This window comes from Chiroxiphia lanceolata, chromosome 1, assembly GCF_009829145.1.
Source record: "Chiroxiphia lanceolata isolate bChiLan1 chromosome 1, bChiLan1.pri, whole genome shotgun sequence".
NCBI classification, from domain to species: Eukaryota; Metazoa; Chordata; class Aves; order Passeriformes; family Pipridae; genus Chiroxiphia; species Chiroxiphia lanceolata.
In genome coordinates this window covers 101,606,829-101,633,318 of record NC_045637.1, presented here as the reverse complement: position 1 = coordinate 101,633,318, position 26,490 = coordinate 101,606,829, and the positions used below count along the sequence as shown (strand labels likewise).

The 26,490-nt window shown below is 38.0% G+C and overlaps 1 protein-coding gene across 4 annotated transcripts in view; it reads right to left on the bottom strand.

Annotated features, from left to right (window-relative positions):
* The window catches only part of SUGCT (succinyl-CoA:glutarate-CoA transferase), a 313,990-nt gene that overhangs the window by 90,632 nt on the left and 196,868 nt on the right, over positions 1-26,490 (bottom strand). The window contains exon 13 of one of the 4 annotated variants that reach the window (XM_032702467.1): positions 11,571-11,640. The exons of the other annotated variants lie outside the window; for them this stretch is intronic. Within the exon in view, the coding sequence (XP_032558358.1) occupies positions 11,571-11,640 (70 nt within the window). The remainder of the gene's footprint in view (positions 1-11,570; positions 11,641-26,490) is intronic. 4 annotated transcript variants of the gene reach the window in all.

The window sequence follows — 26,490 nt, the reverse complement described above, 5'->3', positions numbered from 1 at the left end:
GTACAATCTTTCCATGACCACGCCAAAGCCCCTCTAGCCAATTCATGCTTCAGCTTCTTGAAAATAAATTGTCTTTCTTTCATTTATGAGATCTGCAATGTACACTAAGGGTAGTAAGTGAAGCAAAAAGATGATATTATATCAGAAAGTACTACTGCAGCGTAAAACCCTAAAAGCCCAAAATAGCATCCTGTAACTAGGAAGGGCATTCAAGTAAGAACTGAAATGTCCCACAATATTGCAATCATTATTAGATTAAGACACACAACTTGAGCCAAACTCTCTAGTTTCTGAGTACATGAAACCAGCACATAGATCAAAATTTTGCACTCTTAAAAGTATTTTATGAATATCTGACAACTTGGTTTTGCTCTGAAACTCCTTCCTGCACCACAGCCTATTAAGTTCTTCTCTTGGCGTCTGCCCTTTAAAGATACCTGTGGATGTTTTAAAGCCTCTGAGAGTGTGTGTGCGCGCACATGAACTTTCAGTATCTTCTGTAACATGTGGCCTGCATATGGAGAAATCTGTGATTGAAAACTAGCTAAAGATTACCAGACAGGCCTCTAAGCAACATACAGTGATGAATGTGCCAAGGGACAATTATTTGAAAAGAGAAGGATGCTACTGGCACTCAGTAAGCAGCATGCAGTTTATCCCTAAAATAAGTATATACTTTTTGTTTAAAAGACTCATTTTCTTCTGTGATTTTAAGACCCCTCAAAAAAGTTTATTTCTATTTTCTCACTGTGATCAAGCCAAATAAACTAAGACAACATTTTTCATAAATAACCAGATACTTTGAATGCTTCCATTTTAAAGAGCCGCATTTTACAAAGGATATACGACCAGCACCTACAACAAATAAAATTAATGGAAGAAGGAAACAGTAAAAAATTTTCACTTGACACAGCATGAGCTGGCATTCCTTTCTTGAATATGAACAAACAATCTGAACTCTGGAATTGCACAGGTATTTGGTATGCAACCTACGGGATTTGAAAACAATTATGCTACGCACACACCTTTTCCTTCTGAAAAAGACCCCAAGATATTTTGTGATTTTTACAGCTGGGTATGCTTTCAGTGAATAATGTACTAGTTTTCATCCCACCTGAAAATAATTTCAGGTTGAAATAAGCAATATTCAGCTGAAACAATCCTTCAAAACCTAAGACACATTACTTAGACAAATTCCAGAGTGATTACTTCCAAATTATGTTTCCATTTTGAAATTTACCTCTAAAGAGAAAGAAGGAAAAAACAATGTATTTGAAAACTCAACAAAATATTTTGATTTAGGGTGACAGTATTAAACATATCTGACTGCAGAAAACCAATTCATATCACCAGGAAAGGATTGTACCTCTGTTTTCACTGAAAAAAAAAAATAAAAAAATCAGGCCCAGAAATCAGTCCTCCCACTCTGGGAAGCAATCCTCATTCACCTTCAATAGGATCTTGTTCATCCCCAAATCCAACTGCTTCTCTCCTTTTTCAAATGCATAAAGAACCAAGTCTGCCCTACACTTCTTACCACGTTTATTCCTCTGTTCACACTTTTTCTTCATCATAGGTCTCTTCTCCATCTGTCTGCTTGCAGCAGCTGGATGTCATTCTCTTTCTGGGGCTGCTCTATCGATCTGGTAGGATCCTGAATCCCTGAGTCACATCCTCTCCCTAAATCTTCCCTTCCTTTTTTCCTTTATCTGTTTCATGACTCTTTCGTGCAATGAGGACGGAACATGAAAATCACATTGTTCTGTAATTGCACATTTTGAGATAAAGCATTATATTCAAACTCAGGAATGAATTCACAAAACATCATTTACAATCCTGTTGGATTTTTTTTAAAGCAATGTTCTAAGAGGGTAGTAATAGCTTTCCAGTTAAAACCAGGAACCGCAGTTGGCAAAAAAAAGCATGCGTTTCAAAAAGTCTTTAGCTTATATAGACAAACTCACTGCTAGCATTGTTTTTTCTCATAGTACTAGAGCTGCAAAAAGTTTAAGAGAAATAAATACAGAAGGGTGCTTCAAATTTGAAAAATGAGCTCTCAAAACACACATGAATTCATATAAACAAAGATTAAATCAGATTAAGCAGGACCTATAGTTAAAAGCTTTCCGGTAGGTGTATGTCTTTCTTTTTTCTTTTCTTACTTTCCTTTTTTTTTTTCCCCCTTCTGAGGAGCAAGTTTGTAATTACTTGACAAAGAACAAAATAGCAACAGTGTCTGAAAAGAATGCATTATTTAGAGAGAGTGACTACTTAAGAAAGAAGCTTTCATCACAGGATATATTCCATGGAAACACACAGTTTACCTTGTACCATAAGCTATTTTACTGCAACTTGACTCCAGTCTTGACACTCAGTTTTCAACAAAAATAGACCATGACTACCTGCCAAACAAGTCTCCCCCAAAAGACAGCCTCCTTCCCTTTCTCAAAAAATCCAGAATCTCTAAACAAAATGATAAAACTACTAAAAAGAAATATTGAAAGTACTTTTTAAATTTTCCTTGAATTAATAAACTATAAAGCAAAGCTTATAACTGATAATTTTCCAGTCTGGGACCCTTTACTCCCAGACATCATGATATAAAAGCACTTAATAAGTTATAATCACTATGGTATGAAAGTGTGAAATATCAGTTTCCAATAAAAGCTCCTTGAATGCAGAAGATCAATTAGAGAAAATTCCCGTCAGCATAAATATTAACATTTTCCATTACAGAGGCATTGTTAGCATAACTCAAACTGTTTGTCTTTCCACTTAACATGGATACATGAGACTGAACTCCTAATTTCAGTGCAGTTGCTGAAGTATTAGCTCATTCGCATTCTAAAGCCATTTGAGTTCCTGCAATGAGCAGCAAGGGTTTCAAGGCCAAACGTGTTGTTTTTGTGAGTGCTATCAGACCAGACACTCTCCTGCACAGAGATTTACTCAGAGAAGGCAAGCTGGGGAACGCTATCAGGAAGCCATTTATAGCTCCCTAATTCTGTGAGCACCTGGTTGAGACCCAGCAGAGCACAGCTGCAGCACACCCTGACACGCTCCCCTTCCTTGCCTCCAGTATGTGATAGAGGGGTGATGAGACAACTGGGCACAGTGAAAAACAGCTTCGTGCACCAGAGGCATTCTGAGGTGGTCGAGTACAAGCAGATTACAGGTCCTTTCGTTTGCATGTGCACAGCAAGAGTGGATAGGATGGTCTTAGTGAACTCAGTGTATCTGAATAGGTGCATCTGAGGAAAGAGGATCCAAAGCAATAAGAATATAAAGCAACTTTAGAACAAGTTTTTTTTGATGCTGCTGTTACAAATAGTACACGGGAAGCGATTAATACTTGCACATTGCCATGGTACTACCACAAACATGAAGCTTCCAGACTGAGGGCTATATACGGAACACCTTTTTCCTCTTCCAATTAAAAATAGGGTATTTAGACCATGTTGATAGCCATCTGCCTTACAGATTTTCCTTTATTCTCTGCTTATAGCATTGTAACCCACAATGTACCTTTTCCCTAACGCCTTCAGATTGTTTTTGGGAAAAAAAAAACAAGGAAAAAAACCCAACAAACCACACCTCAATGCCCTTCCTCCAAAAATACATCAGTTCCATAGCAGGTGGAGCCAAAAAAACACTAAATTATTACAGGTTTTTTATTCACTCTCCAATATTCCCCAAACACAAACGCCAAATTGCAGGTGCATACAAAATACTTCTGTTATGACAAGAGCTGCGTATCTTCATAACCAGAACTTCTCATAATGATGTGTGAAATAAATGCTAACTGAAATAAAATGGACAAAAGCCAAAAAAGTCCCAAGTGGCAGTCACGTACAGAAGAGGGACTAAACCATGTGAGAAACAAAAGGTCATGTGGCTAATGGTCCAAAGGGAAACACCATTTCCCTTTATTTCTTAAATTTCTAGGGCTACAGGAATAGTGTTTGTATAGTAACAGGATTTGAGTTCACAATGTTGAAGTTATACTGCTGGTATCGCAATCATCCTAGTGACTCATCACAGTAAAGAAGCGGACGCAAAAGACAGGAACAAAGGTTAAAGAGTAGAAATTGACACACTCTTAAAGACTGTAGCTAGCAAAGTTTATCTCCACAAACTATCAGAAAAGCATGATTTGACCAAGACTTCTCAGAACAAACACTCACTGTGTTCACTTCTACCCCAGTGTCTATATCCAGGCCTTTGTATTTCAGTACCATAACCTTCCCCATAAACCCATTCTTAAAGCTATCCAGCTAGAATGCTTGTGTCCACTCCCTCTATGGAAATGTTCTAAGCTACTTTAACTCTCAGCCTAAATATACTCATGAACAGTTTTACTATGCCTTTACTTGCAGCATCTTCCACTCTGAAACTTGCCCCTTTCATTTATTTACAGGGAGCAAAAATAACCCCTATAACTTCTGTTTTGTTAATTTAAACAAGACACGTTCTTTATAAAGTACATCTTGCTAAGAAAACGAAAGTCTGAATGCAGCACAAACTGGAAAATCTTAAAGAATTAACTATAACAGAGAGGAGAACAGATGGCAGCACACAGGTACAAGCTTATTTGTGAGCTTAAAACAGATGCTCTGGTTTCTAATCCATGCTGAAAACAGTGCTACTATACTTTCATTGCTTGTTACTTGTTTTAGTGAGAGTAAAGCAGGTAAGGCGTGGATATTAACAGTGTTCTAGCTAAGGCAACACAGAACTTGGAATAAGATTTCTTAACCACTGCACTTTTATTCAGCCTCTAAGACATTTTTGTCTAGGGCACTAGTAGTACTTGGTAATCTAAGCCTACAGTAGCCCATGGAGAAGTGTTGTGCCAGTGCGACCATGAAGACAAGAACACCAAATATCCTAATCACCAAGCCCATGATCAGAAATCACCAGTATGTGTGACAGTCTCCTTTTAAAAACATACTTTAACATGACATTTTGTCATGATCAATAAAATTTTGCTAGTTTTCACCAGCTATGTAAAAAGAAACTATACAAATCATTTAACATAGCTTTCTGACTGTAACTAGATGGTTTTTATTTTAGGATTTGACACAAATTTACAGTGCATTTATGAAAATGACAACTTCACTGAGTAAACATTTTACTGTTCTTTCTTCAATCCTCATGATTTATATACAGAAGAAATCTTCTACTCCACGGACTTCAAGAGCTAAGGAAATCAGTCTTACTTTAAATTCATGGGATTGTGATGGATCTTTCTCTGTGCTGAATAATAATGGTGAGATCCATCCCATCTAAATTTAGTCAGATGAAAAGTGAGTACCTAATCTCATCCAGACAGGTGGGATGAACTGCCATCTCGAGGTGTCCCAGCTCTGTTTCTCTTCACTGAAAATGGGGGTTAGTACAACCTGCTGAGACCGCATGCCTAACTGATGACTAAAATTAGGGAAGATGACCTCCCACAACTCATGACATTTAAAGAAATGCCTTGTGTTGGGATTTTTCTGCAGTTATTTCTATATTACTAGTTTTGTATCTTTACCCATTTCAATATTATTAAATTTGTACCTATACTCACCTCCTACTTCCCAAAGTGCCCTATTCACTGTATGCTGCAATGGACTGACAAGAACTGTCTATGAAAAATGTTGAAACACCCTGATTATGGAAAAATGCTACTCAGTAATGGCCTTATCATTCATCCACTTTGAATCTGTAACCTGTAAGCTCATCCTCAGGCATGAACTACAAAGTTCACTCATTTACTAACTGTGAAGCAACTACACTCAGTTTACAATTCAAATGTTGGACACATACCAGCACTTCTGAGGGAGGTTACAGTCTTTCATTCTTGAGAAATTGCCTTTTGATCTTTTTAAGAAAACTTAATGCCAAGACTATCAAGTTAACACTAGCAAGCAAAACATTCTAAGTAATTTCTTCTGCAAGAGTAATTTAATAACACCTTTCCACTGAATCAGCCCAGAATCTTGTTCCTCTTCCTCATGGAAATCCTTCCATACAGTAATATTGCTGACTCGACCTTCTCATTAATTTAAGGAATAGCTCAAATCTACAAAGACACTACTCCTTAACTCTGTTTTGAACAATTTTCCACAGATTTGCTTAGAAATTAAAGTTTCTTGTTATGCTGGGGTTAAGGTGCAGTGGGAAGGGTGTGGGCAAACGGGGAAGGGAGATGACATTTTAAAATGCTTTATAAAATACCAGATGTTGCAGAACCAACAGAGTGGAACAATGTATTTGCAATTATCAAAAGAAGAGAGTTGTTTGTCTGCATTTTTAAAAACTCATGGGATACTTTTAAGTCACTTAGTTGTGGTCTTTCTGTGTGTGAAGAACATAGCAAACGCCCTTATAGATTTGATAGTTAAATGACATGCACGACAAGGGAACAGCTTGATGTGGTTCAGCATTTGCTCTTATTACACTCCGTACTGTGCTGTAAATATTCCAGTTGTGTGGATAATATAAAAACTATGCAAAAAGCACTTTGCCCTTCTTCACGTATCTTTCTCATATATACAACGAAATTGTCACGAGCATATTGAAAGGCAATGCTGGAAATGTACTAGTGTATAGTTCCAATAACAGATGCGGGAAGCTGACAAGAATGTCCTACTTCCTAACTTGCACTTACATCTTCAGTTTCAAAAAACTTTTTAGCTGGAAGCCCAAGAGCCATGCAGATTTTCTATTCCACAGCTAAGAGCAAGATAACTTCTACAACTTTTTTATCAATGGGAGATGTAAATATTTTAAGACTTAAGCATCCTTTCCTTCTCATCACTAAAGAAAAGACCACATTCATTTAAAATCAATCTGTTCCTGCATGTTTAAAGAGCTGTTGCAGATATCTTATGCAACCTGACAGATATTTTTGTTTGGAAACAATTCTGTTTACACATTACATCACTTCAATATTGCTCTAGAAATGTTCTGTGGAGGCTAGGAGACAGTCAGGAATCCTGAGCTCTGTGTTCACTCTGCCATTAACCAACTGTGCTCCTTTAGACAAGTCTTATAATTTCTCTGTGCCTTGGTTTTCCCATCCGTAAAAGGCATCAGTTACAAATACTCAGATGACAGAGGTGTTGTGAATGCCAAAAATATAGTACAACTCTGAGAAGTGACTATGCAAAAAGGCATCTTCTGATTCAATGAGCCTCTCCCTTGTTGAAAATGTGGCCTATACGCCACGCAAGCCCCATTTTGAGCACTTAATGGGAACATCGCTATACAGTGGGCTTGCGTAGAGTGAAGGATTTCATTCCTCAGAGGATACTTAGCCACATGTGCTGACTTCAGTGGCAAAAAAATATATTTTTATTTATTTTTCTCCCCACAGTCATGCAAAACACAGCTGAGATTGATATGGATGCAGATTCCATTCCACCCTGTACTCCTTCAATACAATTATTTACTTTTCTTTCACATAGTGCAGCATCAGTGAGGCAGGCAATGCTATTGAAAGTGTTGGAACTGCCTAAAAAGGGAAAGAATCTGAAGGCAGAGGGATACAATGAGCCTTGAAGCAAATTAGACTGCACAGGTGTAAATAACTTTGTCAACAGAATCTCTGTAACTAGTGATGATGCGTACATCGGGAAGAACCCGGTCAGCTCTCAAAGAGAAGGCTCAGTTTGCAAGGAAAAGCTTATTTTCAGTTGCAAGCAACAATTATTTGATCATGAGTTACTGAGGACAACTAATATGGAAGGTTTCAACACCATTTCTGCAGCAGCTTTTCAAAAATCCTTAATACTTGAAAAGTACTATAAAATCCTGAGACAAAAGACAATGTAAAAAATATTATAATGCCTCTCCTTTGGGTTTTTTGTCATTTACAGGAAAACAAATCTTTGCTTCTTAAGAATTCATCTGCTCCTTATATTCCCATTGTTTGTGTTTATGACATAATCATTTCCACAGCAACTAATTAGGAGAAATCAAGAATTATGGTCTGAGAGGAGGCCTGTAAGGAGCAAATGAAATCATACATGTGTTACATAGAAGATTCCACTAAAAAAAAATCTCCTATCTAGCTAAAAAAGTGAAATGGGGAAGCCACAATATACTATGCAAGCTAATATGTTTAAACCGAGGAGCAAATTTTCACCTAAGACACGACTGTGTCTTTTATTCTCTGGCCCATTTTCATGTAGTGCATGTTTAAGAACCAGGAATGGCTGGACCAAGTCAAATCAAAAGTCCAGGCAGTTCAGTGGCCAACAGAAGAATGTCTGATTTTACAGAGGAGAAATACGTGGAGGTACTTTTCCAGCATACTCTTATGGCAATTTTCAGCCTGAGACTTCCATCTGGAGCTTCTTCAGTGCAAGCGAATCAATCCTACTTCATGTAACATCCCCATACAAAAGCATGCGAGAGTCCTTTGCTGCCTCTCCTGATGGCTTGGGATAAAGTGAGAGGAAGAAATCCATTAATGTCCCCTATTAGAGAACATTAGGGACCTCTTTCAAGGTCTTATAATGTTCTTTGGCATGCTTTGTTAATCTTTACCTACTATTATAGAAAAAATGTATACAAAAATTTGATGCTAAACATCAGTATTATGAGTGTCTGAGTACTATTTAAATTAAAGCTATTGTTCCTGCGGTGGGGATGCAGGCTGAAAGGAGCACTTAGGCAACTACCATCAGTATCAGTTCGGCTGCATCTAAGGATGTTTGCTATGGCAATTTTGGCCATCCAGTGGCCCATCTACCCTTCCAGCAAAAGCTCAGGGAGGGATAATGACATACATCAGTAAAGTGAAATTAGGACTAAGAAAATTCTGCTTTGCCGCATTCTCTTAAATCCATTTTGGCTCCCCTCATAACAAATCAGTAGTTTCCTCCAGAGCTGCTAAGCAGCTCTTCTCACAGTCTCCAAATCACAAAGACATCACATCGTGTTGTCTCCTATACTGCTTTGTGTCTTAAACAAGCTTCAAGATGCTCACAGATATGAAGATTATCAAATAAGAATTCTTTGTCAAAGAGACAAATTGAATAGCTAGAGAGGAGGGAAATTAAGCAGGTAATAAACCACCTTCTAAGGATAATCAGTTTGCAACACATTCTACCTTCTTCTCCCTGTCACCAGTACTCTCCTTTGAGACAAGGGCCATGGTGAGTGAAACAAAGAGGGCAGGAATGGCAACTGGCCTCCATGTTATGGGAATTCAATGAAAGGACATAATAAAATGAAGAGAGGTTCCTTGCCTACATTTATTATGTAATGTTTGGCCCTTCAAATGAGAAGGGTGAACATCACTGAGAGAGATAAAACTTTTTTGTACAGGCTCCATTTCTGAGGTTAAAGGGAGGTTTTACTAAAGTTTTGCTTACTCACTATAAACATTTCAAGGATACACTGTGTCAAACAGCTCCTTATGTTAAATACAATATATGACACTGATGTTTTCCATAGTTTATCATTGATAGAACTGAAAGTGTAATAGCAGCAAGTTTTAACTTTCTAGGCAGACAAAGTCGTTTTGATAATGGTGGCCACCAGAGACAGGAAGAAGTCTAAACATTCTTGATCTCTGGGGTTATTGGGAATTCAGATGAATATGAAGGGACCACACATGTTCTCTTGGGAGAAGGGTGCTGGCAGCCTTGCGTAAAACACAGTCCTTTTTTGTCTCATGCAAGAAAGGACAGGAGAATCATCTCTAAGAAAGTTACACTTCTGGGCAGACGCAAGTCATCGCAACTGTGCGTACCATATGCAGGGAATGGTAAGGACTGAATACCAAAAGCAAAAGAAGGAAAGTGACAGAGCCCTATAAAGTGGATTGCTCCTGAAGCAGCAACGGCCTCTAAAAACCACTTACCAGGCCAAGTCAGCTCAGGAAACTTTCCCTGCTGCCAGCTGAACTCTCTGGCAGATGAAACAAAGAAACAAAAATTAACAAAAGGACACCAACAATAAAAAGACAGGATTCAGCACAGAATCAAGCAAAATTCAGCCTTTTCTATGTCAGCCTGCTCTTGTTAACCTAACTTGAACTTCCCACATGACTACTTGGTCAGGAAACAGAGAGATTACAAGCAAAGCACCACTGCCGCACACTAGGTAAGCACTTTTCCACTCTGCAGTAATGCTTCACAGGGTTGGAAAAGGGAACTCAGTTTTGAAAAGTGCACCAAAGTGTATAACATTCATATGCAGCTCTAGTGCACTGAAAATTGTCTGCTGAACAATTTACAGGTGGAGTACTTTATTCTGATACCAAAACAGACAGGGTTATAGAAAAGAAATTCCTGTTATAATGTGCCAGATCCTCAGGTACACCCGAAAGGCTCAGGTTCACCCATCTGGGCTTCAGCAAGTCTTTAACAATGTGTATCTATTGATATCAGTCAGGATCACGGAGATAAAAGGCCCATCTCTAACTGACAGCCTTCCTACAAAAAGTAGGTGAAGTTAATCTATAAAATAAAATTATACCATTTTACTGGGAAAAATAATATGACCTATACATACCAATAGTATATTGAAAGAAATCAAAAAAAGATCCTGAATGTGAGTTTCACAACTGATTAAGTACTACATTATGAACTAAGGTTTCCATTTCATCCCCCTGTGATATACTGGCAGGATATAATCCTTCTCATTGTGAAATCAATATTTGTCACTAATTGCCAAAGGAAGATATACTTGGTTTAGTGTACTTTCATCTAGGAGCTAATCACTGCATCTTACATCACAGATTACCTCAAAGTTATCAGTTCTTGCAAAAAAAACCAACTCGAAACATATTTAAATAATGAAAATATCTGTTTGGAAAGGATTGTTAATGATCAAATGAAATGCTAACAATGGTTTAAAAACAGATGAAATCCTTAAAATTTTCAAGACAGTATCCTAGCAAAACAAATTATCATTAAGTATGCCTTAAAAAACCCCACAAAAAAAACACAAAAAAGAAACCTCTAACATCAAACAGTACTAGGCATTTATCTTCAGAGCAGTGCATTACAGGTGACCTCTATAGATTGAAAATAGGATTACATCAACAGATCTTTCACTTTAAAGTGGTGAATGGTGTGAGATGAAAGGGTGCTCTTCCTAACATTTTGCAGGGCTACTGGTTCAAGTTTAAAGGAAGTACGCAACCAGGTATTCCCTGTCGCATTCTAATCTTCAATACTGACATGGATATGAAAATCAAAAGCCTTTGAAAATGATACTTTCATAAGATGAAAAAAACCTGGAGAACTGTGAGCAAATGGGTGTGAGCAATGTGTGGGAGAATACAGGCAAAGAGACAAAGAGGAACCCTTACAATAATCATGGCCATATACTTATGCCATCATCAATAACTCATGTCCATGGCAGTGTGGATTAGCATCAGATAAAATGATATTAGAGTTCGAGGTTTATGCTTAATACCAGCACTGGATGTCTCTTTGTTTCTGTAAAGTTTTCAAACATATAGCAGACAAAGCATACAGTTACTTTCCTGGACTGTATTTGACAAACGAAATAGCTATGTATTAAAATATTGAGCAAATCAATAATAATAAAAAATTTAAAAGCACCTTCAGTCCTGGTATTCCCTTCCAGAACTTGGATGGTTTCCTGGGCATGCAGAGTTGGCTTGCACAGCTCCTGTTTATTAAAGTCAGAAACTCCCATTTACTTTCTATTCAGTACTTTTGTTCCACCACAAAAAATATAAGAACTGCTGCCCAACTGTTGTATACTTTCAGAACTGTATTATAATAATTCACATGACATCCAAAGACCTCCATACACATACTGACAGTGATGGTTAGGGTCCTCTAAACCCTTGAGAGGACTCTATCAACTTCCCAGCACCGCTCTTTAAGAGATGGATGTTTTTCCTGAGGAAACATTCTGATTTGATAGACCTGAAACATGTCTAGGGAGTCTAGCAGAGACTCGATCATGTCCTGTGTCATAGTACACTTAAAATACTCAAAAAATCCTACTTCAACAAGGTATTATTTTGGAAATAAATAGAAATTATGAGAGGAGAATCTTGAGCCACCAGGTTTCAGGTACTAATTCAAGTACTGTAAAGGTCAAGTGAGCTTATTAAAGAAAACCTGAGCACCAGGTTATCCAGTCAAGCATTTGGATAATTAAATACGATCCAAATACAATTCTAATAGTTGTTTAACTCTCTGCAACTAAACTACAGTTCCCTAGGAGTGATACACCACACGCCATTAATCTCGTTGTCCAGAGAAAATGATTGTAACAAAATGAGCCACCATTTTCTTCCAGCACTGTCTAACTGTGGTACAGTATGGGTTAAACATATATTCATAAAATCAATGTATGTGCCTTACTCAAAAAAGAAAAAAAGTTCTAAAATTATTCTATTATAATGTTCAAATATTTTTAAAAGATTTACAATGCCCCCTTACCTCCAGGTTTGGTGGTACACTGACTGCAAGCCAGTTGCTAATTCTGTATAAAGGATAAACCCTCTGCTGCCAGATATTTCCCTAATTTCTCATAATTCGAGTTTTGCTGGAAGAGATTTCAAATCTGACCACAGCAGTTAAGGAAAAAACTTGCACTCCAGTATAAAATATACAAATCAGAAAATATATACAACTAACAAAAACAGTCTCGGTACTACTCGATGAGAGGTATTTGTTTTCCCCTCCAACATTCCAGTAATATAAAACCAGTGTGTAAGGTAGAAAATAATTTTTCAATTTCAGGAAACATCATTACTAGCTGCCAAAAGTCTATCCATATAATAAGAACTATTTGCTAAAGCTGAACACCTGCAGTTTTATAGAAGGCCTCCGAGGACAGCTGTAAATATTCCAGTCTACTGATACAGCAGCCAATCACAACCTGAAAGTTTTGTCCCAGAACACAACACATTTTGCTAACTAGGGCTACATGTACGTGTACATATACCGACATTTGATTTAGATAGATAAACAGACAGACAGACTGATATAGCATGATATACTGCCCTGTATGCAAAAGACAAGGCTAGTTAAGGATATCTTAATCTAGTCCTTAAAGTACAGTTTCCTCCTCCCAAAATGCTCTTTGAAGAAGACCAGACTGCTGGAAATTTGCACTGTAGCAAACTGTCACACAAATATGTATGCCTTAGTTGCCTTCCCAAATATAAGGCAGTTGATTGAATAGTTCATAAAAAAAGATCAATACAAAGGAAAAATCTTCCTCATAACATGCATAATCGATATGTCCAACCCACTATCTCTTCTGGCTTCAACAGTTGAAAGTGTGACCATCATTTCAGTCATGAAAAAGATATTCTTTTTCTTATTTGGTATGCAAATTCATTAGCACAGTTTTACTCTGCTCTTACTGATATTACATGAATGAGGTGACTATGACAGAGCATAACCAGAGTTTAAATATAGAGAATTAGCAAGAAGTAGGAATCTTTTCTCACTGCAAGAGTGAAAAAATATTTTCCACTACTCTGCTGCCATCCTCTTCAGCTGGTGCAGGTTCTGCCTTAGATGTCGGGCTGTTTTAAACATTGCATGACAAGTGTTTTGTACATAACATGGTACATTCATCTTGAGTAACCAACTTGCAAGTGACCAATACTTTCAGAAATGTTACAATAAAGAGACATTCAGATAAAGAAAACACTTCCCTGAAATTTTGTCTTGCTGTTTGGAGATGAGCTGAAATAACACATGCTGCTTAACCTGGGGCTCTGTTTCTCAGCTCCTCCACAGGCAGAGGCCATAAGCACAGATATGTGCAATGCAGAACTTTTTTATGCCCTTTTCACCAAGCCAAGAAGGCAAATTATCTTCGAAAACATGTTTCTGAGCGCACACAGTTTTGCCAGCTGCCAACACGGCTCCATGTCACACAAAATGCATGCAGCACAAATTTCAGAGAAATTGACATTTGGTCTCTAGTAATCCACCAAGTAGAAACTTCTGCAAAGGGAAAGGTCTGGAATGCACATATGTGCACACAATAAAGAGTTTGAGATGGAAATAGATAGATAGCTAGATAGATAGATAGATAGATAGATAGATAGATAGATAGATAGACAGAAAGATAAAGGCCAGACTATGAAACACTCAGTGATTTCAATAGGTGTTTACATAGCCAGAGTTAGCATCCATTCCTGATTTAAACCCCAGAATTCCTTCCAACATACATCTATGTAAACAAGACCAGCTCAGCTCTTATCTCAAGAAGAATGCACCATCTCCCAGACTGAAAGGCTAAAATGAATGCTGTTAACTGCCCTGAGAAAAACTCAAATGTGTTCCCCTGTTGACTGGGAAGTTAAAAATTCAGCCATTATGTGAACTCAAGCAACTCTCCGTGGGTTCACCCTGCGTTTTGTAGCTAAGGGAAAGATGCAAATGTAGAAACAGTTTCAAGGAAAGTTTCAGTAACTGCATATTCAACAGAACCTCCATCTATGCTGGGACTTGTCTCCCTCTCAGCCATAACTACAACCAAGTAAGAGCAGATCGATCGCTCTCCAGAAAAGCCACTGTAAAACTGATTTGAACCACAAGCTTATCTTCATATCAGAAAGACTAGCTACCCTGTTACACAAAAAGGGGGTATGCCAGATAAGCCAAGCTGCATCCTCAAGTCAGGTTCAACCTATATGGGAAAGTTTAAAAGTAATTGAGAACTTGAAAAAATACCCACTCATACCTATTATTATTTCATTCATTGTGGGCCAAATTCTGCATACTCATCTACAATATTAATTGATATAAAATCACACAACATCAATTTCAGAATAACTGTATTGGGTGAAACCCTTAGTCCTACCAAAGTCAGTCACTACTGACTAGTTTCCTGAGGCTAGATCTCATCCTTGGTATTTGGAGAAGCCCAAATTCTACACCGAATATCTGGAGAAATAAGCACAAGCAGAATGCAGGACCAGTAATGCAGTCTGCATTAAATAAACACACTACCATTTGCTTTGGAGTGGTTTTGGCTTTGTCTTTTTTAACTGTTTCCAGTGAGGTCTATTTACTACATGAAAACTGTTGCACCCTCTTCATTCTGATGGAATGTGATGCACATCTCTTGTCTTAAACTCCATCAATATACACATTTCATTAGGACTAAGGAAGATCCACAGAACTTAACAGAAACTATGTCAGTACTAAAGAGGAATGCTTTTTGTGGTGCCAATAAATATTTATATTACCTATTTTATCAGTCACATCGGAATCCCGCTGGGCATTATAGAAACAGAAAAATTACAACACCCAAAGAAATTAATATATGGCCCTTGCTGGACATTTTTTCCACTTCTTTATTTCAGGCAAGGAAATCTCTACTACTACCCTACGGGGGGGGGGGGGGGGGGAAAGAACCCCCCACACTCCCACAAAACCAAAACCACAACAGTTTCCCACAACAGCTCATAACCCTTTTTACTCCATTATTTTCAATTGTAAATAATTATAGTTCATAAGCCTTCATAAATTCTATTCTGGCTGACCATTTTTCTTCTTTAAAAGCAACAACCTATTCCTCTGGTCCAGATTCAGTAAAAGCTCAGTATGATGTTATTACGAACAGAGTTAGGAAGAAAACCCCTCAGACTGTGCCCATCCAAAAGTTGATTCTAACAGAGGCACCTGTGTTTAAAGGGTTAAATTCAACAAATTATTTTTAATTATATTAAAGAATTTTTAAAACCTAACATTAATGAAAGAACTCATTCTATAGTTTGATTACAACAAAAGCAGGAAATTCAGAGTTGACATTCCCACAGCAACCTTAACTCTATCCCATTGTGTATATTCATTTCAACTGAGTCTTTCTTTCTATGACCTCATAACATATGCGAAATGAAGGAAGGTGCTAGGAAAAAATCCTAAAATTCATATAAATCAGTAGGATATTGTTAAATTCCGTTATTGTAGCAGTAGCAGTTGAGTGGAGATAGCATTCTGAATGAAAAAAAAAACATGTTGACTAGTCCATGCATTTATTGGATGTTATTGCCTGTAAATGCACATGTTCTACCAACATTTCTGTTTGCTTACCTTTCACATTAGGATAGGTATTTTACCCAAGCGTGGATGCCAGAAACCCAGAATTGAAATGGTCTGTTTGATACGGGGCTCCAGACAAATCTTACTTCATCCAAAGTTGGTTAATGGAGGAGTACAATCCTCAAAAATCCTCCAGCTCAAAAACTTATAACCTGCCAACCCCAATCACCTCCAGGCATACATAGTCCACATGTTTCTGCAGCATTTCCCCAGAACCAGAGCACAAGGAAATTCAGTACAACTACTCTTCTGTGCTTCTACACTGCAACAGGCCAGGTTCACCTCAGCCTATGAGCTCTAGCTCTTCTGCATATTGACCTGCCCTGGACTCATTTCCCTTGCTCTGCATTTCCTATTAGACTAGATGCAGAGTCCAGATATGACTATTACAGACCTGATATGGACATCCTAATAAGACTATTTTCTGTATTGAAGGTAAATGTACTGCAGAGCCACCCTCGGGATTTTTTTTCAGGAATTGGCCCAAGCCCAACAAATCCAGTGCTGTGCTGCACCACATAAGTCATCATTTTGCATTAACCATCAGACCTTTCACGGGTTTTGTGTATTTGTTGCCCAAATGGCTTGTGCTGGGAGACACTGCAAGGTCTCCACATTGTACTTCTCATGCTACATGACAACAATTGCTACTTTCTGAAATTTGAGTGCAGGTACTTCTACACCTGTATTTAGGCAAACATTTTCATATGGTGCTGAAAGAAGGCCTAAGTATTAAGAGTTCTACTTTAAAAACACAGTAATCAAAAACAGTGAAAAGCATATATAAGAGAAATACTTTTAGCTACAGAATATGGGTATTTCACAACTTAAAACTCAAAATGGTATCTCATAGCACCTTACGTGGTAAATCAGGCGCAGGTCGCACGTATGTAGAAATAAAATGCAGCAAACCTAACCACCAAGGAGGGAAGGCAACAGAAGTGACTGCATTTCTCTATGCTAGCAATGGCTGGAAGTGATTTAGGGTCTAAGGGTAACTAAGAGGAATCTCAAGGCTCTCACGTCATTGAGGACTGCTACTCTTCAGAGTGGAAAAGTTTGATAAATTAATGAATACCAGCACGGCTCTGCCCAAAGGCAGGAGATATATACGTCCAAGGTATGCTCTGGCTATTATTAAGAAAGAAGATATAAATCAACTTCAAATTTGGAGATTTTTTTACCGGAATGGTGTATCAAAAGCCTCTACACTTGCCTACAACCTGAATGTTGTTTCTTGGGAGAAAGTCAAATTGTCAGCCAAACCAAATCTTTTCAACTGGAAAACGGGATCTAAACTAATAACATACCTTCTATCTATGCAAACCTAAAGAGTGAAAATTATGATGGCACTCTGTGCAGTGCTCTCTAGAGTCTTCAGTACTGAGTCCATGCTTTGCAGATTGAAGGAGTAATTAATTTCTTACTGGACAGAACTACAAGCAAGAGCCTCCAGTTTGTTGTAAGTTAACTTAATTGTTTGTCTTAAGACAAATAGATTTTAAAACCAAGACATACAGATGGTGTACCATGAAACAAATCACACAATAAGATGCACATGAAAAATATGGTAACTGCAATTCTGGTCACTAAGAACTAGATACCACATTTTTCTTGAACTAAATACAGATCTCCCCTCAGCAATGGGGGAAGTTCATTGAACACATGGAAACTGTACATAGTCCAAAATCATTGCGGTGTTGCCATTTCCATTCTCTTTCAAAACATAATACAGTTTATACAGAACATAGAGGCCACATATAAATGTTTTCATTCACCTCTGCAGTTCAACATTGCTTATTGCCTTGCTCAGCCACAAAAATGCTTGTTATTTCTGAGTGCTGTTAAATGGATTGGTTATCATCAGTACTAGAGGGAGATAATAATCTATTGCCACAGGGTGCTTGCAATGGGCAACTACACAGTGGTTTAGATAGCCATTGTTATTTTGTTTGTAAAAATTTTGTTTCAGTTGCTATGCTGCTCTGCTTCTGCAACAATCTGAAGATTACAGAAAAAACATGGTTTGGGAAAGGGTTAGGATTAGGGTAAACAGAGAATAGGATCTGATTTAAGACTACTGAAAGCAGGTGAAAGATTCCCTCCAACTCTAATGACCTTAGCAACGTGCTGACAATGTATAATATAGAAATTGGCTATACTGGTTAGCATGTTATTGAAGACATGCTACTCTTTTTTCTGATATCTAAGAAAATTTAGCTATCTCTGCGTTGCATGACAGCAGCAGTGTAGATAATAATTGGGTAAGGCTATTGCTATTCAAGAAGGCAAGTCTAGATGTGGAAGATGATATGAGAAATTGAAGAAATGGAAGGGAAAATCTGAATAAAAAGCACTAAATGTCCATGTAATTAAAAGATAAATACGTCTCATATAAAATATCTATTTATAACCTATTTTCCAATTCTTTCAGAATTTTACTGAAACCCAAAGAGAGATGTTTCCTGAAAGTATTACAGGAATTGTAAGAAAAAAAGTGCTAATCATAAAAATGTGACTAATTTCTCTATCTATTCCAGCCACCAACAGGTTCTTGACTTTTTAATCAAATGCTCTACTGATATCCTTAATGCACTGGAAACAAGAACTGCAGGTGAAGCATCCAGCACGTAGAATTGGTCCTCCCAATGATTCCAGATAACCATAACATTTATCAACACAGATAACTATTTCAAGCTGAAGGGAAAAGGACTCTATTTGTTCTGTTTCTTTCAGTGGCCAAAAAACCCATAATCTTAAAATGGTTTGCTTCCTCTTTCATATTACAGGAAGGTTACACAGACTACATGGGTACTGGCTATGTAAATACAAATAATTTTTAAGCTGTGTAAATACATCGACACAGAAATTATACCATGTTTTTCTGTTTGGAAAGGCAGCCAGCACAATATAAACCTCACCAGAATCTAACTGCTAACAATTACTTATAAAAGGATGTTTTACATTTGTCATAAAACCAAGTATAATAAAAAGATGGTAATAATCTTCCATAGTTGCATATAATTATTTTTTTTTGTAAAATCAGAAAGTTAGTGAGGCACCTACTGCACCTATAGCACAGAAAATGTAAGCCTTTATTCAGTACTTTTTTACAGAATTGGTACAACTGAGTGATGGCCTCAGGTTGGCCCAAGGAAACAAATGAAAAACAGTTAAATCAGATTCTTTGAATTCTGTAAAAACTACCAAAATGGGATATGAAAAGGTTCTGGAAGTTTAGGAAAATCATGGACTTTTTGGATGTCTGCAGGATAAGAAACAGTCAGATTAGAATTATTGAAACTCATGTCAGTGGAACTAACACTAAGCAATAAAGACTTTAGTTTTATCTTTCCATTCCAATAAAAATGTTTGGAATTGGTCTCCAAAATGCTAAATAACACCCAGCAGAACACTAGAAGTTCATATAAGAGCATTTTTATCTGGCATTTTTGGGCACTTTCATTCCCTCTTCCTATATGTTACTGTCCAGTAAAAACTAGTGCAACATACATTAAAATAACATCTTTTAACAGAGCTCCTAATTTAAAAAGCTAGTGAAGCCAGCTAGAAAACTCCTCCTAGAAAACAGTATGTACAAAAGCAGTACCACTTGAATGCAACTTAAATAAATTAGAGTTTGAAAACTGACTCAAAAATGCAGCAGATCATAAGACTACAGTGAGTTTTTTGCTAAAAGCGTAATGGTTTTGGCATACTGTGTCTCTACTAAAATGGCCATTCTTCAATGATTTATTTGCACTTCTTTTTTTTTTTTTTTCATAATATTCCAGTTAAGAGGCATAATAATACACTTAAATCCATTGTCCTTACTTTGGACTGCTATGGTTAACTCGGAACTTGGACTACTAAGTGATAACCATGTTACTCCCGATCAACAGTCATAGTGGTCATTGGAATGGGTCCCAATGCTGCAGAAAATTCAGGCAAGAACATACAAAGTTCTAGCAGCTAGAAGATGGTATGGGGTGTGAAGAGTAGACTGGTTGAAGCCTGAAAGCTGAAAGATGTGAATGTATGGCTGTGATCTGTCACTGGCTGCTCTGGACAGGTCACTTCCACCTGAACTTACTAACTCTCCAGGAAACCAGTTTCTGTTTTCTTCAAAGACAGACAGGAGGAGCTTGAAGCTTTGGCCCAGTCCCAGAGATTTTACATCATTGCCATAAGTGAAACCTTGCGGGATGAGTCCTGTGACTGGAGTGCCCTGTTGGATGGTTACAGGTTCTTCAGGAAGGATAGGCAGCGCAGAAGAGGCAGAGGGGTGGCACTGTATGTAATAGAAGGGGTAGAATGTATGGAGCTCACTGTTGGCAATGGCACTTGCCCTTGTCCTTATGGGGAACTTAAACTCGTCAGAAATTGACTGGGAGCATCACACAGCTGGTACAACCCAGGCCAGAAGATTCCTAAAAAACCTGAATGACAACTTTATAGAACAGATCCTAAGGGACCTGAGTCAGAAAGATCCTCTCCTTGATCTGCTGCTTGTCAACAGAGTGGATCCCATGAGCAAAGTGGAGATTGGTGGCCGTCTTGGCCAAAGCGACCACAAAGTGATTCAGTTTAAAATCTCTGTTGACACGATGAAAAGTGTCAGCAAGACCTCAGCTCTGGACATGAGGAAACCAGACTTCAGGCTGCTCAGGGAATTTATAAGTGAGGTCCCGTGGGAAAATGTTTTTCCATGTGCTAAGTTTCATCAGTGCCGGTCACTTTTTAAACATCACCTCCTAAAGGGCAAAGGAGCAGGCAATTCCCAAATGTTAGAAGTATGCAGGTAAGGCAGAAGGTTGGTTTGGCTCAGCAGGGATCTTCTCTTGGAAATAAGGCAAAAAAGGAAGCTGTGTGCCCAGTGGAAGCAAGGTCAAATGACATGGGAAGAATTCAGGGATACTTTTTACCACTGCAGAGAAAAAAGCTCAACTGGAGTTGAAGCTGGCCAGAAATGTGGGGGACAACAAAAGCAGTTTTTTCAAATATATTTAATGGCAATAGACAGTATAGAAATATCATTGACCTGTTACAGGATGAGCATGGTCACCTCACAAACAGGGACAAACACAGGTGTTTAATGCTTTCTTTGCCTTTGCCTTCAACACAGATGACGGACCAAGGGGGTCTCAGTGTTCTGAGCTGGAGAACCTTGATTGTGAGAATGATCAACTCACAGTCAACCCTGAAACTGAGTGAGATCTGCTGCTCCAGCTGGATCCCTACAAATATATGGGGCCTAATGGGATTCGTCCAAGAATTCTCAAAGAGCTGGCTGATGTCATCACAAAACCTCTCTCGATTTTTGAGTGGTCTTGGGAATCTAGAGAGGTCCCAGCTGACCCAATTTTCAAGAAGGGCAAGAAGGAGGACCCCGGAAACTACAGACCTGTCATTCCCACTTCAGTGTCTGGTAAAGTTATGGAGAAGATTATTCTACTGAAAAACACCTGAAAGACAACAAAGTCATTTATCAGAGCCAGCATGGCTTCATGAGAGGAAAGTCCTGCTTACCAAACCTGATTTCCATTTATGACAAGGTAACCCACCTAGTTGATCAAGGGAAGCCAGCTGATATCATCTTTTTGGATTCCAGTAAAGCTTTCGATACTGTCTCTCACAGTATCCTTCTGGACAAAATGTACAGTACACAGCTGGATACACACATCATGTGGTGGGTGACCAATTAGCTCATGGGGCAAACATGGAGGGTGATGGTGACCTGTCACTAGTGGGGTTCCATCTTAGGCCCTGTGCTCTTCCACACCTTCATAAAGGAATTGGATGCAGAACTGGAAGGGATACTGAGCAAGTTTGCAGATGACACAAAACTGGAAGGAACTGTTTACTCCCTCAAAGGCAGGGAGGCCCTGCAGAGAGACCTCAACAAATGAGAGGACTGGGCAATCACCAACCACATGAAATTCAAAAAAGACAAGTGCCTGATCCTGCACCTGGGATGGGGCAACCCTAGATGCGCATACAGAATGAGATGCTGGAAAGCAGAACCACAGAAAGGGACCTGGTGATCCTGGTCAAAGGCAAGTTGAATATGAGTCAGCAGTGCCCTGGCAGCCAGGAGGGCCAACTGTGTCTGGGGCGGGGCATCAGGCAAAGCATCACCAGCCGGTCAAGGGAGGGGATTGTCCTGCTCTGCTCTGCACTGGGGCGGCCTCACCTTGAATATTGTGTGCAGTTTTGGGTGTCACAATATAAGAAAGATATTAAGCTATTGGAGAGTGTCCAAAGGAGGGTAATGAAGATGGTGAAGGCCTTGAAAGGAAGCTGTATGAGAAGCAGCTGAGGTCACTTGGTCTGTTCAGCCTGGAGAAGAGGAGACTGAGGAGAAACCTCATCGCAGCCTACAACTTTCTCATGAGGGGAAATGGAGGGGCAGACACTGATCTCTTCTCTCTGGTGACCAGTGACAGGACCTGAGGGAATGGCCTGAAGTTGTTTCAGGGGAGGTTTAGATTGGATATTAGAAAAAGGCTCTTCACCCAGAGGGTGGTTGGGCACTGGAACAGGCTCCCCAGGGCAGTGGTCACACTCCTTCAAGCCTGAAGGAGTTCAAGAAGCATCTGGACAATACTCTCAGGCACAGGGTGTGACTCTTGGGGATGGTCCTGTGCAGGGCTGTGAGTTGGACTCAATGATTCTTGTGGGTCCCTTCCAACTCAGCATGTTCTGTGATTCTGTGAAATGTGCCCAACCAACACATGGATTTAGACTGAAGTTCCTCTATGACTTCACCCTAAAATAAGGAACACAGCTTTTCATCAAATTTTAGGAGGCTGAGTAGACTAAGGGCTTAGAGACTTGCAAAAGATAGAACAAGGGGAGACAAAGAACTTTTGATTTCCAATTCCTGTATCAAAATCAACTTAATAGTCTGCTAAAAGAGAATTAGGTTATTCTAAATATTTTGTAAAGGAGAATTTAGTACTGATAACTTTCTTTTCTTGGGTAATTTTCCAAAGTAAAAAATGAATCAATGTGGAATTTTAATTAATTTGAATACTTCTATAAAAGAGAGCTACATGTATGATTATACATATTTATATATTATTATATATGTATCACTTTTTCTTCAAGTGGAACAGTAAAATAACCAAGATTGTAATTCAATATCAGATGTATTTGTGCAACACTCCAATGTCCATATCATACCTACAGTATCATTATACCTGGCTATGCACTAGTCAAAAAAGAATATAACCCCTGTCAAATCCTAAAAGAAGACAAAAGGGAATACTGTGCACAACTTCACTGACCTTTCTACTGGGGAGCCCATATCCTACAAATACCTAATTACAGTGGTAAAGAAAAGTTAGAATCTATCACTGGGTTTTTATGAAAAGCATTAGAAACTCCTTAATAACAAATGTTCGGAAATATTCAGTGCTTTCTGTCTTAAAAAAAAAAAAGGCTTCTTCAATTCACTAATGACAGTGTATACAGAAACATTAATACAAATCTGAGACAAAATAAACTTCTTAATAGTTTTATGTTTAGTTTCTAGTGGTATTTTAGTATATCATATATCTGCGCCTTGTCCCAAATCAGACTTACTTGTGTAGGAATATAAAGGAATAACATGAAGTATGTCAAGAATGGAGAACTCTTACTATCCATGCTCTGGCATTCAGTGTTCTTAACAGGAAAAAGAAATAACTTCTTTTCCTGTCACTGGTGAACTCTGCTGCACAAGCACACAAACATCTTCTTAGGCTGTGCATCCCATATTTCTAGAATTTATTAGGTTCCTGTGTTACAAACTGGTGATCACAGGTCTATCTTACCCTCAAAATATATAATTTTTAGTAGTTATTTAAGCACTGTGGTAAGTCAAAATACATGTGTAGTCCAGAGATGGGAATTAAATGCAAAAATCCACTCTAGTTCTTTCTTTACAAGACATTTAATAAGAATGCTAGTGTTGCACCATCAAACGAATTGTGAGGACATAGATTTTTAAAAAAATAAACAAAAAGGCCCTACATAGATGTAGGAATGGAATGCAGACTGTTAGCAGAAGGGGGAAAATACAGTAAAAATAGCAAATGTATTCAGCAAATGAGGACTGTGGAAGAAAAAGAGGCTAACCACAATAGCAAGTTATGTTTGTATACATATTAAAAATTCTAAGTGATTAGTTAGAGCTGAATATGTATTAGGCTTGGCAAATGTACAAGCAAAAGAAAGTAGGACTACATATAAATGTATACATGTTATCCATATATGCACCTCAGACAGTACAATTTACCATGTGAAGTTTCTTAACATTATTACTTTATTATGAAAATGGAATATATGTTTCAACTCCTTTATGTAGTTCATTTTCTAAAAGTTCCATTTTTACTGACGATATTTCAGTCAGATATGGTGAGAATGAAAATGAGGCCAAATAGGTTCTAGTATACACTCTCAAAATACAATGTAATAACTAGAAACAAGGAGAAAAGGAGTGTATTACAATCTTTTACATATACTTTTCTAAGCCTTTTCTGGAATGGTACTCCTCTACGGTTGATATCCATCTACACCAACTTAGAATGTGGTCTGTTGCATCTACTGCTTTTCAAATATTCATAGGGAAGGGGCTTTGAACTATCTGAAGTATAATAGGAAGAGAAGAACAGGAATGGAGAAAATAGTAAGTGGTACCTTGACAAAAGATTCTGCCAATGGCTTCACTGGTAGTACATCACATTCAGATATGCTAATAGGTATATGTTATTAAGGATCCTGTTTACAGCTGCATAATGGGACTAGAAGGCAACACCCTAGGAATCAAAGGAGGAGAAAAACAGAAATGCAAGAAAAATCATGAAAACAGTGGGATGGAACTGCATGAGGACTTCCACATTAGCCATATGTAGATAGCCTGTCAGGAGCAAGAAGAGAAGCTACAGCTGGGGAGGATTTTAAGAAAAACAGTAAGATCCATATTTGGTAAGAACATCAAAATCTACAATAAGAATTTACTAGAAAGTACGTGTGAAATGTAGTAGATCCTACTAGGAAAGTACACAAAATAAATGAGTCTACATGTACTCACAGAGGAGAAAAAAGGAAAGAAAAACAATGGCCACATGCATGTGATCTGAATGTAGAAGGTGACACTATTTCAACTCCTTCCTATACCTGCCCAAATGGGATTTTGGCCAGATTCTGACCTTTGCCAGCAACAGGACAAGGATGATAAGGGGTGAATTCATTACACTCCTATTAGAGATCATCAGAATTTGTTCTTCAGAAGTGAAATAAAATAAAGCAAAATTTCCAATTGAGGGAATTGACACATGGAAATCAAAAGTAAATAACAAGGACACATCTCAAGGTAACACAGTGGCAATCTTATTTAAAATTCCTTAAAAGACTGATAAGGTAAAAGGAAATAAGCTGTCTGGGACAGGTTGGAATGCAAATAAATAAGTAAAGCACTGTGGGAATAAAAAGGGAATTTAGTTAGAACTCCAATACAATATATCACTCAAAGAATACTGAGCACATAGAGAGAGCTGACAAGTTAAATCATCGAAGTAAACGATATAGATGAACTTAAAAATACTTGGACATTTTCATGGTGAGAAAAAGAAAAGGGTAGTGAAGGATACAGTAGATATAAACCAGGCAGGATGGGATATAATAAATGCAAAGAAGAACCTTCTTGGTTCAGATGTATTTTTCCAGCTCAGAAACTCCTTTTTTTACCATACTGGTGATTAAATGAAACCAACTTCTTACATGTTAAGTATCTCCTAAGTGCCATAATCATTGCTCTAGAAGTTATTATACATGGTTGCATGCAGAAACCCCCAACAAGTTCCCTTTCCTTCTGGCCACAAAACACTCCTATGTTTATTGATCAACAACATAACATGTAGCACTGAGATCAGAATTCATAAAATTCATATACCCAAAAGCAACAGTTTCCTCTCATCTGACTTGTGAACAAACAGCCAAGCAAGCTGGATATATTTTTCAGTATTGACAGAACTAGTAACAGAGTAATATGATAGAACAGCCCAGATACATACCAGCAAATATATCATAGCAAAAACCTTGACTTAGTTCTTACTTGTATCTGTTTTAACTAAGTAAAAGGACAGAATGGATACAAAATTGGGGAAAAAAAGAAAAAAGTCAGAATTATATGCTTTAAGCAGAAAAAGTCAACATTTTATCTTGCAGAAGCCTTGTAATCGTGATCACTTAGAACACAATAGAAGCTGGTAAGAGGCCTATTACATGGTTATTCCAGATAATAGCTGTTCTGTTGTTTACTTGTTTAAAGGACAGGTAGACTACAAAATTTGACATGCCTTTGATTTTTACACCTCCCACACTTCACTCTTTTGCTCCATCTTTCCTAAATAACTCTGCAGAACTCAGAGTATTTCTAACCACACCATCT